Source organism: Kryptolebias marmoratus, linkage group LG15, assembly GCF_001649575.2.
Source record: "Kryptolebias marmoratus isolate JLee-2015 linkage group LG15, ASM164957v2, whole genome shotgun sequence".
NCBI lineage: Eukaryota > Metazoa > Chordata > Actinopteri > Cyprinodontiformes > Rivulidae > Kryptolebias > Kryptolebias marmoratus.
This window is the reverse complement of record NC_051444.1, coordinates 26,016,235-26,030,721: the sequence shown is the minus strand read 5'-3', so window position 1 is coordinate 26,030,721 and position 14,487 is coordinate 26,016,235. Positions and strand designations below refer to the sequence as shown.

At 36.6% G+C, this 14,487-nt stretch overlaps 1 protein-coding gene across 4 annotated transcripts; it reads left to right on the top strand.

The window, feature by feature from the left end:
• The first annotated feature begins 1,056 nt into the window (after positions 1 to 1,056).
• Positions 1,057 to 12,084, top strand: LOC108234744 (APAF1 interacting protein). 4 transcript variants are annotated; one of them, XM_017414157.3, is made up of 8 exons: positions 1,057 to 1,209; positions 3,629 to 3,697; positions 5,742 to 5,842; positions 7,251 to 7,299; positions 7,441 to 7,558; positions 9,347 to 9,482; positions 11,275 to 11,442; positions 11,599 to 12,084. In XM_017414157.3, the coding sequence occupies exons 2-8, from the start codon at positions 3,632 to 3,634 to the stop codon at positions 11,696 to 11,698; spliced, it is 738 nt and encodes a 245-aa protein (XP_017269646.1). In that variant the 5' UTR covers positions 1,057 to 1,209; positions 3,629 to 3,631; the 3' UTR covers positions 11,699 to 12,084. The 4 variants fall into 4 exon arrangements, with proteins under 4 accessions (XP_017269646.1, XP_017269648.1, XP_017269647.1 ...); XM_017414158.3 differs by having other exon boundaries at positions 1,083 to 1,209; positions 3,625 to 3,697; XM_017414159.3 differs by lacking the exon at positions 5,742 to 5,842.
• The last annotated feature ends 2,403 nt before the right edge of the window (positions 12,085 to 14,487 follow it).

The following is a 14,487-nucleotide window of genomic DNA, read 5'->3' as shown; positions in this document are numbered from 1 at the left end:
GTGCTGTCCTTGAGTCCAGCTTTTTCCAGCCATTGGTAGGATTTCCCAATATCAGCCACTTCAGTTATTTGTCGGTGGTACATCCCATGTAAGGGCTTGTCCTCCCATGATGATACTTCCAGCACCTCGTCCTCTGTTCCCCACTGTCTGAGACATTCGCTGAGTATATATAGTATATATATATATATAATTGTTAAGTAAAACAATTAGCCAAATTAATTACCTTTAAATATATATATATATATATATATATATATATATATATATATATATATATATATATATATATAGTTAAGTAAAACAATTAGCCAAATTAATTACCTAGAATAGGTGATGTTTACCATGAAACAGCTTTACAGTAGCTCTCCTCCGTTGTTCATTTTTTTAGTTTTTTTAAATCTGATTTTTATTCAGCTTTCATGACTTCTTCTTATGTTTTGCAATTCTTTTAGCTGAAGTGGCCTGTCATGTTATAGTAAAAAATAGAAACATTTAAGTATGAGTATAAGAATATCTACTTGCTTTAGTTTCACATACAAAACTAGACACAAATGCAAACAATAAAATAAAAGTAAATATATTTCAGCTTAATTAAGGTTGTACTCATAAAGTGAAACAAAACAAAACGCAGCTAGAGAAAGGCCAGGGAAGTTTATGTGTATACACAAGTTGAGAGACTGAAGAACAAAGTGCAATCATCCTATTAATGAAAAAAAAAAAGAAATGTATTGCAGCCTTCCATTCACCTTCTTGAAACCTAGAAGTCATGTTGTAATACGTCAGCGCTTATATACAGCCTCCAGTTCCTCTTCCCCAGAACAATACACCAACCTAGCAGGGCAGCCTTGCTGAACACACCCCGCATCACAATATCAGACTGGAGTGATGTTGTAATAACCCATGGGAGCTGAAACTGGGTCAACTCTCATGCTTCCAGACTTTGCTAAGTGAGGGGATCTTTGTTGTATCCCTCAGGAAAAGTTTTTGGTTTACTCTCAAATTCACGCATTGTTGTAGATTTAGTAGCGCAGACTGGAACACCATAAAGGACGAGAGAATTCAGTTCCGGCTGTAGGGACTGACACGCCCACTTTGTCCCAGACTGCGTCCGTGTCTGACGCACATTGATGACGCAACGTTAGCTGCTAGGCTAACGCATTTCATCCTCGTTTATTAATCCATAGAGAGCTATTTAACACCTTAAATTCAGTAAGTGTCTATGTCCTGTTTGTGAGTTTTCACTTCTGTTTGGACCACAGTTCAGGCCACTGTTCTGAGTCTGTGTCTCAATAAGTATTTACACGGCGAACTCGACAGCTGCAAGTTAGCCACAGCACTTCAGTTAGCACGTAACTTGTTTACCGTTAACTTTTACTGTTGCCAGACAAAGACAGGGTGGTGTTACTGAGTGTTTAATACAGTGGTTGCAACAACACTTAAAGAAGTAAAGCGAGTTTCAGCTGTTTATGAATACTGTTTTATAAATAGCCGCGGCATGTGTTTGTTTTTCGACGTCGTAACTGGCTAAACTTACGTAGGTCAATTTTAGTTGATGATTTACGTAATGTTTTACGTAAAATGCGCAAGTTTAAAACCTTAACAAATTAATTGTAATCAACTTCCTGTATCCCACAAACAAAGATATCCCATTATTAATTTGTTTACAAAACAGGTATTGTCACTGTTCCTGTATCTGTCAATGATTTTCAAGTCTAAATAAACACAAATAACACATTCTAGATATGTCAATTGTTTATGGAATCACACGGTATTTAATAATGTAGTCAAGATTAAGATGCTAGAGCTTCATGTTGATGAGTTGACATCATTTGTCAACCTCAAAAGTTTTCTTTTCACATGATTTTTATCACTTAATGGAATGGGCACATCAACAAAGGGCTAAACTCCTACCACCAGCAGGTGTATTCATTCTAAAAATATGTTTGGTCATGTCTACCCTAAAGTCAAATGGCAAGGCTTTAAAATGTTTGCAGTAAATACAGTTGCATTTTTTTTCCACATGTGTTTGTTAGTTTCCAGTTTAAACTGAGCAACAGGACTTCAATGTGACCAGTCTGTTGTGAAAATGAGAGCTACTTAATAATAATAATGTACAATGAGATAATCCGATCTTATCTTCAGTAGCTGAAACTTTGCCTATTGTGTTTAATGACCTCAGATCGCTCATCCAAAAGTGTTTGTTCTGACAAGTCTCATACTGTCACTCCTACGCTTAAAATGTTTTCTTTGGAAACAAGTGTCGGTTGGAAAACGAGATGTAATAAAATAACTTAATAAAAAAAAAAACTTTTTCATGTGAAAACTGCCTGTTTAATGGAACTGTAGGCCCCACCTGAAACAGGTGAGCTCAGTGGAACATGCATCTACAATCATCTTCTCAAATTTCTGTCAAAATTTCTCTTCTGGTACAGATCCAGTTTGGATTGAAACATCAAATATTGACAATTTCTGCAACAAGAAGCACGGGTTGCTTCTTGTTGACGTCACCACCAACTCAAAAATCTACAGCTTTGCTGCTTGTTTGGTCCCACTAGATTTAGAATTACCTGACTGAGCAAGCAGTTCAGATGTACAGGCGAAAACTATGTTCCTTCTCTAGTTCGGAGAACGAAAAGAAAAGACCCGACTCATTTGTATATTCTGCCAGCTTTAACTTTCGATCTTGCTGTGTTTACTGTACCTTAATGAATGCACATATACCATTGACGTGCTGTGCAGACCACCATTTAAATGGCATTTAAATGGGGCACCATTTACATGCTGACATCAAGCAGCATGTAAAGAGTCAGACCTACTGCTAATGTCCTTGCTATTGCTGTGCCCACAGGAAAACCATGATTTAAAAAGGTTCTTTGTCCTATTATATTATGTTTTTTTTTCTTTTTGCATTGGCAGCATGCCTCTGTTTCCAAAGAAAATCACTCTTCCTTGTCTTTAAGAAAACTAATGACACTCCTCTGCATTTAGTATTACTAGTTATATACTGTCCTCTCTTAAACAGCTATGGAGAACATATATTTTTAGGTTTTGTTTACTGTTGTATATTTTGGATTATAGCATGGAAAACACCACTGAAAAGTAAAATTTTTTGGCTGTGATTTTTTTTAATTCATAGGCAACTGGGGAATACATTTGCAGCAGTTTTAAATGGACCACAACTTTTATGTGTTGTAGATAGATGCTGTACATACATTAGTTTTTCCCTGTCGAGAGACAGTTTTTTAAATGTAATTGTTAAAACAGAAATTTTAAACGGTGAGCGCTTCTTGAGATTTTTTTTTAAATGTTGCTGCCTTTTTACCCTGCGGTTAGAAGGAGCCACAGTTTCTCCGTGGAAGAAGGAAGGAGCTTAATTATTGAGAATTATCTCAGATGTGTACTTGTTGTTTCCACAGTAAATGATTTCATTAGGGAATGAGTCAAAATGAGGAAGTGAGGCTGTGTCAGAAAACTGTTTTCCTCTTACTTGAGAGCATTAATCTAGTTTTATTTGACATCATTATCAGTTTTACTGCAACCATTATCCAGGCACTTATTTATTTTTTTTTAAGGTTGTGAATTTTCATGAAATGCTTTCAGTTCTTTCTTTTTTTTCCCCCCCTGACAGGAGATGTCAACTTTGTGTGGCACCAGCAATGGCTGCCATAATGCAGATCAACAGGCCACAGAAATGCACGTAAGTATAACGTCATACATATCCACTTTTATGAAAGTATGTTATATCTGAACCAGCCAACAGGACAAACTGCAGATTACAGTATACAACAGGAATGTGTACACATTATACAATGCCATCTGGTTTATAGGTGAAACTATCACGTCTCAGTACATGATTTATTTTTGTTGACTGAACAATAAAATGTGAAGAAAGCTTATAATTATGATGCATGACTTAAGGTAAAAAATCAGTTTCAAGGAAGTAAACACACCTATCATTACTGAGAAGTCTGGGGAAAAAAATGACATCACTGATATTAGTGTAAGCAGATTTATAGTTTCTGATCAACCAAATTGCATAACACCAGTTACAAATTTGTGTACTTTTTAAACCTTTTTAAACAATTTCAGCCTCTTTGGAGGTTGCCTGTCCAGGACTATCACAGCAAAACAATTATAGATGGTATCGTGTTTGCATATGAATACGCCCAAAAACTTTCATAACTCCCAGTCTGTAGAGTCTTGGCAGACGATGAGTATGCCAGCATGATAACGACTGAAAGACTGCTGTCAGAGTTGCACAAGAGTTTCTCCAAAAACTACAACTATAAAACAGCATTTCAATCAGCATTACTTCAGAAATCTCTCCAAGACTAAAGTCTCTATGTTAGAGAATTAAGTCTGATACACAGTCATAAAATGCTAATGACAGGTTGACATACTTTTCCTTCATTAAGTTTTTTATCTGTTCAAGTCATATTTTCATTAAAGACCTGGTCTTTCTTGAATGAATGCACATCACCTATCGCCTTTCATGCCAGAGTTTTAGACCAAGGTAATCTTTTTTTTTTTTTTTTTTTTGAGAAATGATGGAGTTATAGCATTTGATCAAACCTTGAAAATAACTTTATGCTCAGTCCTATTCTGTACTGTGATAGTTCGCTTGATCTCGCATGTTCTGTCAGTGCTCCAAACTATCAAACTGTACGATTCACTGAGTTGTGGCCATTTTTGTGTTGGCTAGCTGTGGTGGCCATCTTAAACTGGGTTGATTTAAAAGGAAAAAGGCATTTTTGTGTTTTCTAAGATCAGTTGACTGTGGCAGCCATTTTGATTTGGATTGACTTCAGAAGTTAATTACTTGTAGATGTACATCCAATGATTACTCTCAAAAAGTTTCATTAAAATTTGTTAAGTGGATTGCAAGATATTTTGCTAACAAACCAATCTCACATTGACTTATTGCTCAAAATAGGTCTTGGGAACAACGCTCAGCTACTATCACACCACCCTTAGCTCAGTGTCTGTAAAATTGACTGAGTTATAGCCACATGACTAATTAATTGTCATCCCTGTGATTACTTTCTTAAACTTTCTCTCAGATCTGCTCTGTGATTCATGAGCTATTTTGCTAACGATCACAAACGAACATGCACACACATGCATAGACACGGGCAACAACATTATCGCTCCACCTTCTGGGGCAGGCAATAAATACAGTAAGTCTTTTGGTATTTATTCTAAGATCAAAGAACCAAATGTTAGAAATATTCTCCAAAGTCTACTACTGATATTACTTTTATCACCACTTCTAATAACAAAGATCATGATAAAGAATACAAATATATGACAGAGCTCTTCTATACTGTATTTTTCATGGAGGCAGGATGTATTCAAGTCATTTTTCACTCACTATAATTATGTTTTCTCTTGGTTATTTAGTTTTTTTTTCCATGACTATAACAGAAGTCTGGTACAGCTCAACTATAGGGATATTTTGAAAAAAAAAAGAAGTGTAATTATATGAACTACTTATTTTAGATATTTCACTGGTGTTAATCTGTTGAATGCAGTAATTTCTGCATAAAGAGGAGTGTTCAGGCTGTGGCTACACTGTAAATTTAGTCAGACATATAATATACAGTAATATGTATGTTAATACCAACTTTCTTTTTGATTCTTTTGTGTCTAAAGGAGTAATTTTGCATTTGTTAAACTGGACGATTTATAGTTTGTTTAGCGGCAACAATGTTTGAAGCTAAGTTGTTGTTTGTGTATACCAGGACAAGGAGCATCCTCGTGCACTCATTCCTGAGTTATGTCGGCTCTTTTACCAGCTGGGATGGGTGACAGGGACAGGCGGCGGGATCAGCCTTAAACAGGGGTTCGTATACAGATAAACCGCTGAATGATGCTTTGCAACAATACCGTGTTCACCTAATTCATCCTAATTATGTTTTAAAAAGGACAAATCTTTTCAGCCTAATTATCTCTTTCACTTATCCTCATTTAACCTTTTACCTGTTTATGGTAGTCCCAAGTATCACGAGTTGTTTTGGAGAGTTCATGAGAGTATTTGTACTCAAACAGTTCAGTGGGAGGTCAGTCATGCTTTGAAAGTGTCTGTTAATCTAAGTTGAACGTACAAGACTACAGTTTTTCAACAACAAACTACAATTCAAATTGAAAGCTTTGACAGGTCATTACTAGCATCTTTGAAGTGTGTGCTTATAGTTGGCAGCTGCAAAGAAAGCAGCACCCATTAGCAAATCTCTATGAAATATAGAATGACAGACATTTATTGAAGTTAACAAGGGATCTTTATGAAACCCCCAGTAATCTAAATAAGTTTCACTGACTGCCGCTTCGTGTACATTCATATTTCAATCAGACAAAAAGAAAACAAAACAAAAAAAAAAGATAACCGCAACCCTAAAATGATTCAGGAAGGAACATCCTTTCATCTTGGAAAATGATTGTCTGAAATTTACATAGAAAAGACCAACCCATCTGCAAAAAATGTGCAAAAGTGTTTTTTTTTTCTCCTTTTCTTTTCATCTTTAAAAAAAAAAACATTTGACGCAACTCTACATCTGTAATAAACGAATGTGGCCACAGCAGTTAGAATCCCCTCATATCCTTTATTTTTCTAATGATAAACAATTGTACATCTTAAGGTAATTCCACCAAGCAAGGATATAATTCATTAAGCAGCCCGAGTGCACTTTATCCTAATGTTATAAAATGCTTTAGACAGAGAGCTTACTGTTTTTCAGAGAGCAGGGATGATTTTATTTTATTTTTTTCCCCCCGCCCTAGTAGCTTTGGTTTGACTCAGGAGTGACTCACAGACTGAGGCAGCCTTGCCAAACCCTGCTATCAAAATCAATAAGATTTTCTTATCTGGACTTATTTGTTGCTAGATAAAGAGGAGTGCAGTGGCTTTATTCTTTGCATTCTATTGGGAAATGCTCGAGCTCTAAATGGGATCATTGCAACAATTTAAAAGGGATAGACTGTGTCAGTTTATCCATCTAATTCTACAGTTTTGCACTTATTCAGTTTTCATTTCAGACTTTATCGCAGTAAGTGTTGTCCCCAAGTCCAGGAAATATGCTTTTTTTTTCTTCTCCCCAACAAACTCAAACCACTATTTGGGAAATGAGATTTTTTTTTTTTACTTGAAAAAGCAGTCCTGTTTATAAAAAAGGAATGTAATAGAGTAGCAAGAGAGTTTAAGCACATCTCCTAAAGATGAATGCATTAACTCATTATTTCTGTATAACTTACAGTGACCAGATTTACATTGCACCGTCAGGCGTCCAGAAAGAGAGAATACAGGTGAGCCGGTTCCAACCAAAATATGAAGCTGTGCTTGGTGCAGACGATGACTCACAGTTCTGACTGAGCGGCATGAACAGATTAAAAAATGGTGTGACAGTTCCTGTCAAACCATTCTAATTCTTGTTTTTTTTTTGTCAGCCAGAAGATATGTTTGTGTGCGACGTGGAGGAGAGGGACATCTGTTCTCCACCCGCCTGGAAGAAGTTGAAGAAAAGCCAGTGTACGCCGCTTTTTATGAACGCCTACACTATGAGAGGTTAGAATCTACCTGATTACGTACATAGCTCCCATACTAACCTCTGTCTGCAGCCGGCAGATTCAGTCTGCAACCAAAATGGTGAAACTCATCTTTTTTTAATTAAATTGGCAACACAATTTCTCATTTTGTCAGTGTCAAAGTCCAATCTGTAGAATATTACTAATTATCTGTGGCTGTTTTCAACAATGCATTTTTACATGAGGTACATGAGACTAATATTTGATAAGACAAATCATTGATGTCTCAAGCTGAATACTCTCCAGATAATAGAACTATAAAAGAGCTCCAAGCACACAGATCAGAAGTGAGTCTAATAATGGGAGGAGTTTTAATGACTTAGTATTTCATGAGAAAAGTTCATGTTTCCTGAATGACAGCAAAGTGTTTTTTTTTTTTTGCTCCTGAATGATGTGAATATGTGCTCTTAAGTTATATTATTGTTAAGATTCGAGGTATCATTCGTAGTCTGGATCTTTTTTCATGCAGATTAGGTGTAAAAGATTAAATACAAGATTATTTTTTGTCTGCTTAGTTCATTCAAGTGGTGAAGAAAATCAAAATTGTAGAATTTGTCCTTTTTAACTTTTTGACTGCCACTAACAATATTCAGTGTTGTGCAGGAACGTGTTCATATGAGCACATTCACGAGTGCCATTAAATATTATTGTCAACTTTGACCTTAACAAGGTTGTTCTTTTAAAGAGCTTAAATTAAGCACAACTCACTATGGTGACATTTAACAGCGTTCTTTTTGGCAGTGAATAGCTGCTGTATACTGACAAAATTCTGGGACACATTTTAGCTACTTCATGCAGAAAAGAGTCTCCATGTCTAAGTGTACCCCCTTCCTCTCTGTAAACGTAAGTATAAAAACTAAAAGTTCATGTTCTAACCATCGAGACTCAAAGTTTATGTTGAGTTGTGCTTTCCAACAGAGCCAGATGCATCTCGTAGGTGTGCTTTAGTCACAGTGTTAGATCAGATCTCAGCACGCAGGAACAGCAGAAAGAAATAGATGTAGAGGTAGCTTGGAAAGACAAAAACCATTTAGAAACGCTGTGCCATTTCTAACATTTCTGTGTGACCATCATACATGTAAGTATAGGTAAACCGACCGTACAGATGCCTTTTTGTTTTTTTAAATATTATATTAAAAAATATATGTGTTCTAAAATAGGAAATTTACCTCGCAATCTGTTAATTAGTGAACTTTGAACATTAATTAATTTGTGTGATTCGGTGTAAACTGAACTTTGAGCTAGTTGTTGTAAAGTTTAGTTGGCTCCAGAACTTTGCAAAATAGCAAGAACATAATAGTGGGTGTTATGAGCTTAACTAATTTGCATGAAAATAATATTTGACCCACGTCTCCGGGGCATTTAAATAGCAAAAAAAATTAATCTGGTTTTTAATGCAAAAGTGATGGTTTGCTGAAATATCTATAACTATAAGAAAAGAATGGACCTGACGAGATAATATTCAGGACACTGTTGTTTGATAAAGACAGTATGATTAAAGGTCAGTTTTTAATTAAGTGCCTCACCTCAGACTGATGATATTTATACCAGTTGCTCATCCTGTCTGTCCTTAGCTGCCAGGTCACATTGCATATTTCACACAATATTGAACTTGCAAAACTAAAACCAATACGAACAGTTTGGTATCTTTTAGGGGGTGGTACAGTTTTCTATTATTTAGGAGCGAAACCACAAAAAGACAGCACTCCTAAACCTAAATTTGTGTCTTCTTTTGTTTTTGTTTTTTTGTTTTCCTTCTAAAATGCAGGGGCGCAGGCAGTTATACACACCCACTCCAAGGCTGCTGTCATGGCAACGCTGCTGTATCCTGGCAAAGAGTTCAGGATAACACACCAGGAGATGATAAAGGGGATTCGTAAGTGCACCTCGGGCACAAACTATCGGTATGTAATCAAGCGGCAAGCGATAGTAAAGCCAAAAAAGGCAAGAAAAGATCTTATCTCTTTGACAAGCGAGAGCTGCTCAGGAAGTTTTTCTTCCCAGTAAAGATGCGAACCTAAATTTTTGAGCTTTTGTTTGTTTTTCATTTTTTGTGGTGAAACATAATTAATCAAAGTTACATTCTGGAACAGGTTAATCCAAGTACAAAGTTTGGTCTTCACTAAGTTTTGTTACATTGAACTTGTTTGTTCTTGAAACCAATATGCTTGGCTTATTGCCCTCACCACACCATGGTGTGTCAAATCCACAGCACAGAGAGTACTATTTCATCAAGTGGGTATTTAGTAGCTCTTTCTTGGCCATGATACTTCAATGTGCCCAGTCTTGCCCAGTAACTCTGATGTGCACACAATAACTCGCAGTGTGAAGTTGTTTATCACTGGAGACCTGCCTGCACTTTCATTAAAACATCCGGTACATGATTGCACAATGACAGAAATTACTAAGTGAAGCAGTTTGAACTTTTATTTATTTTTGTAATTTTTTGCAATAAACTAATAGGTCATCCAGCCAGATTAAAAAAATAAATAACAAATAAATAAACCTTTTATTTTTCTCTTTCTGTGTGTAAACAAAGACGCTCAGGAAGAAGTTTGCTGGATTAGACCAGTGTCTGATTGTTTTCACTGATAATCTATTCTTTACAGCTATGAGTAGAGTCAAAGGGTTTTAATTCAATTCATAGCATATTTGGAATCCAAAATAAATCAAACTAAAAGACAAAAAAATTTTAACTTTTATTTATTTAATATTATACTATTTAGTAGGGACATAACTATACACCCTAGTCACAGTTTGGTAAGTACCTCAGAATGAAGGTCACAGTTCAGTACGAGTTTGGTACAATAGGGGGAAAAAACAAATGCACTTCTTTTAAAACAAACAATAGCTCTTCCAGAAGCAGAAATGGAGAAGTCAACTGTCCTTGTTAGTAGGAAGGGTCTAAGGTAGCAGGTCATGTACAGCGAAATAGGATTTGTCTACTGATAATTTCACTATATAATAAAAAAGTAATATTTTACTGTTTTAATCATTTAATCAGAATAGTAAACAGTAACCTACAGGCCAAAGTAAAAGTTTGATTAAGTCCAAAACATTTTCTCTTGAAAAAATATATTACTAACTACATAAAATTGAATTGGATTAAATTGATTTAATATGCAAGGGGTTTCCATAATAATATTTAAAACACTGATTACATGATGCAGCTGCTTTCCATATGTATGCCTCTCGTCTCCTCTCTGCTGCACCTATCTGATCCCACACAGCTGGTCTGAATTCAGGCTTCTGTGTGTTATTCTGAAACAACTACGATTTGTTTGACATGAAGTCCTTCACATAGCATTTTCCTCCCATTTATTTCCGTCATGGCCGTTAACAAAATGCAGTTAAATAAAACACACTCACTCCTACATAGGAGCGGTGATCACCTGTAACTGACATATTCATCGTCTCGATCATGTACCCGTCCCAAACGTGTACCAATCTGTCACTGTGCAAATACATGTGCTGTCACACCCCTATTTGCTATTTAGGTACTAAGGCAAATTTACAATGCTGTCTCTACAGGATTTAATTTGATGCTAATCTATCAGAAGCATCTTCCTTCAGGTTGGAATGTTAATTCATGTAACTGAGCCCGGCTGTGACGGCAGAAGGCAGTGGTTACAAAAGTTTCCAGTTTTTGTGTCATTGGAATTTAAAAAAAACATATTTTTTAACCGTGCTTTACAGGTATGATGACACGCTGCTGGTGCCTATTATTGAAAACACCCCAGAGGAGAAGGACTTGAAAGACAGGATGGCTCGAGCAATGGAAGAATACCCGGATTCGTGTGCAGTTCTTGTCCGTCGACACGGTGTTTACGTTTGGGGCGAGTCATGGGAAAAAGCCAAGACCATGTGAGCATTTTCATCCCAGCTCTATTAACCTTTTTCTGTATGATTTATGACATAGAATATATTTGTGTAATTGCACCGAGGGCAAAGGTGACAAAGAAGCTAATTTTACCATTTGTTATTGAGTACTTATCTCCAACAATCTGCTGCTTTTTGTAGGTGTGAATGCTATGATTACCTGTTCGACATTGCAGTCCAGATGAAGCAATGTGGATTGGACCCCTCAGCCCTTCCAAAGGAAGAAAAGGGAATAGTCTGACATTTGCTGGTGCCTATTGTAAAGACATTTGTTACAGGAGGGTTAGTTCTGTTCAATCAGGAGGGCAGATTGTAATCATTTGCCTTTCATGGCAGCCTGCTTCAAAATTGATGAAATTTGATGGTAAGGGCAAATTCAGGGTTGAAGATCGAATGGCTGTAATCTGGAAGTACCTGCAGGTACACTGTAAAGCACTGTGGGACAACTCACCAGAGAGCAGCTGTCAAACCAATGTCCTCAGGTTCAAATGCTTTATTGTTCAAGCCTGACTGCACTGGAATCAAGGTTTTGCTGTATGTCAGGGATGAAAAGAACATGTATCTCACTTGGATCTGTAATATTTTTAACTTCCTGTGCCTGCATGAATAAAACATAAAATGTCAGTAGTGACTTGCAGATATATTTATTTTTTTCATTTTTTTTTTCTGTTTATGTAAATCTGCCAGTTTAAATTTTAAGCCCCATTTTAAATTAAACAAACCATTTACAAATGAGACACAGCCTTTGATTGGTAAACTAAAAAACAGCATACACTTAAGTGCCCGTGGTCATTTTGTCAAACATCTTTGACGGGGAAAGAACTCCACGTTGCATAAAAGAGCCCGTGCTGTGTCCACGGACATCCTTTCATTCCCACACCGCCATTCCATCAGCAGGCTGGCAAGTTTGATGCAAAACTCGCACGGCGCCTGTAGATCCTCGCGCAGCATGCGTTCTGTTGTGTGCATACTCATTTCTCATGAAAGCCAGAGCTGTCATTCTTTTAACAAGCTCCCTTTGCTGCCACTACCCCAGTGCTTCCACAACTGTACTCACTCAAAAGAGAACACTGTCAAATGTGCTGCAGGCTTATTAGATTGGTAAAAAAAGAAAGAAAGAAAAAAAAAAGATGTAGCACTAAACAAGAACCGAAATCTTTTCCCTTTTTTACTGCCTAGATCTCTTACCTCCTAATGAGAAATTCTGGTAAACTCACCCCAAAGGAAGCCCAACATCAACCCACAGCATGAAAAAGATGTTCTGAACATCGCGGCGTCAAAGACAAAATGTATGGATTTAAGTTTAGTCATTTTGACAAGTGTTTTTTTTTTTTTTTAATGTTCACATTCAAGACAAATAGCATGCAAATGTTCAGGGATGTCAAAGTCAGACGCTAATCTGACACAGTTTGAGACCCTCAAGCTGCTCGTGCCAATTGTTATGTATATCATACTTCCCAGCATCCATTTCATTATGCATTGATTTTATTATGTATTACCTGTCAGACAGAAAAGTTCAGCAACGGACACATTAGGAATAGAATATGAAGGAGCCACACAATAGAAGAGCTCTGGGGGGCACTGTGACACATCTGTTAATGCAGACCGGGGCCAGCTTGGCACGCAAACCGTTCTCACAAATACCTCGAGTTATTTGAACCGCCGAACAGGTGCTGTCATGTTGTCAAAAGATGATCTGCCGTATCTTTTTATAAACTTAGCCTTATTTGAACCTGTCATGAGGTCAAGAAAAGATGGGGTTGAGATGTTTAAGAACTGTTTCTGCAGCTAGGCTGCAAACAAAACCTGACCACACTAAACACTAATGTGAGACACGGGTGTGCTGTGGAGAGCGAGGAACTGAACTAAAAATAGACTTCACCTATTCAATCTTACTGTTTTACACGGATTATATGAAGTTGTATGTAGTCGATTATGGTAAATTATGACTTCACGATGAAGGCTGGTAATTCAGAAGCCGCTGCAATAATTTGTATTTGTAACATTTACAGTGGCTGTTCACTGCTCTTCTCTCTTTGCGTAATTGAATCAGTGAAGTTGCATTGGCTTTGATAAAGAATAACCTTTAGATAATGTAATATACTGTATGATACAAGAGATATTTAATACCCTTACCTCTCTTTAGAATGCCCCCCACCTCCTTTATTTAACAGATTGTAGACGTGCTTTTTTTCTAGCATTAGGCTTTAATACTAAAAAAGGAGTATGTCGCAACCATGGTTTTATTCTAAACCTGACCAAATAGTGCTTTTCAGCCTGTTACTAAAAACACAATAGTTAAAGGTGACATTATTTCTTTGTCTTTGTTTGCTTTTTATTTATTTATTTATTGCATGCCAGCTTGCTGAGTGTCTAAAGCCACCATCCACTTAGAAAATCTGAACAATAACAAAACCGTCATTTTGTTGTGGCCCCTCAGCTTTGAGAAGATTCATTCTGCAAACAATTTGGACTGCATGAGAAAAGTGTGTCACTTCTGCTAAGAGTAGAAGAAATCCAGCCCAGTTATCTGTATCCTCCACCTACTTTAACTTCAAATCGTGCTACAGTCCTCTACTCCGGCGGTGGCACAACTGGGCCTCTATAGTAGGCCAGCATTAAGTTGTGTCATTATCTCACAAGAACATACTTGTGTGTAAGAGCTGATGATCATAAGCTAGAAAACAGAAGATAAAAATAATGTTCTTTTTTTCATGAGTTTTAGGAGCATGATGGATCCGGGATGTGTGCTGCACCTGCAATCCATTCATGTGCATTAAATCAGCTATTGTTTTTTTTTAATCACATTTTCCACATTATTGTTTGAAAATCTTGAATTCACTAATGATATTCTGTTAAAACAGGAGGAACAGATATCTATTTTATTTCATTTTTAAAAAAAATTTCTTTACATTAAAATTTTTGACGTTCACGGTGCTATGAAAAATTGCTTGCTCATCTCCTTATGGGTTACCTATGGTTTCCCTTTTTTGTCCCATTTAGATGTTTCAGATCATCAAACAACTATTA

What these genes read in the sequence shown, in the direction of transcription:
- LOC108234744 (XM_017414157.3), top strand. Translation starts at nt 3,632, where the DNA reads ATGTCAACTTTGTGTGGCACCAGCAATGGCTGCCATAATGCAGATCAA. An exon ending in GAACGCCTACACTATGAGAG is followed by an intron (nt 7,559 to 9,346) that starts GTTAGAATCTAC and finishes TCTAAAATGCAG; the next exon opens with GGGCGCAGGCAGTTATACAC. An exon ending in ACCTCGGGCACAAACTATCG is followed by an intron (nt 9,483 to 11,274) that starts GTATGTAATCAA and finishes CGTGCTTTACAG; the next exon opens with GTATGATGACACGCTGCTGG.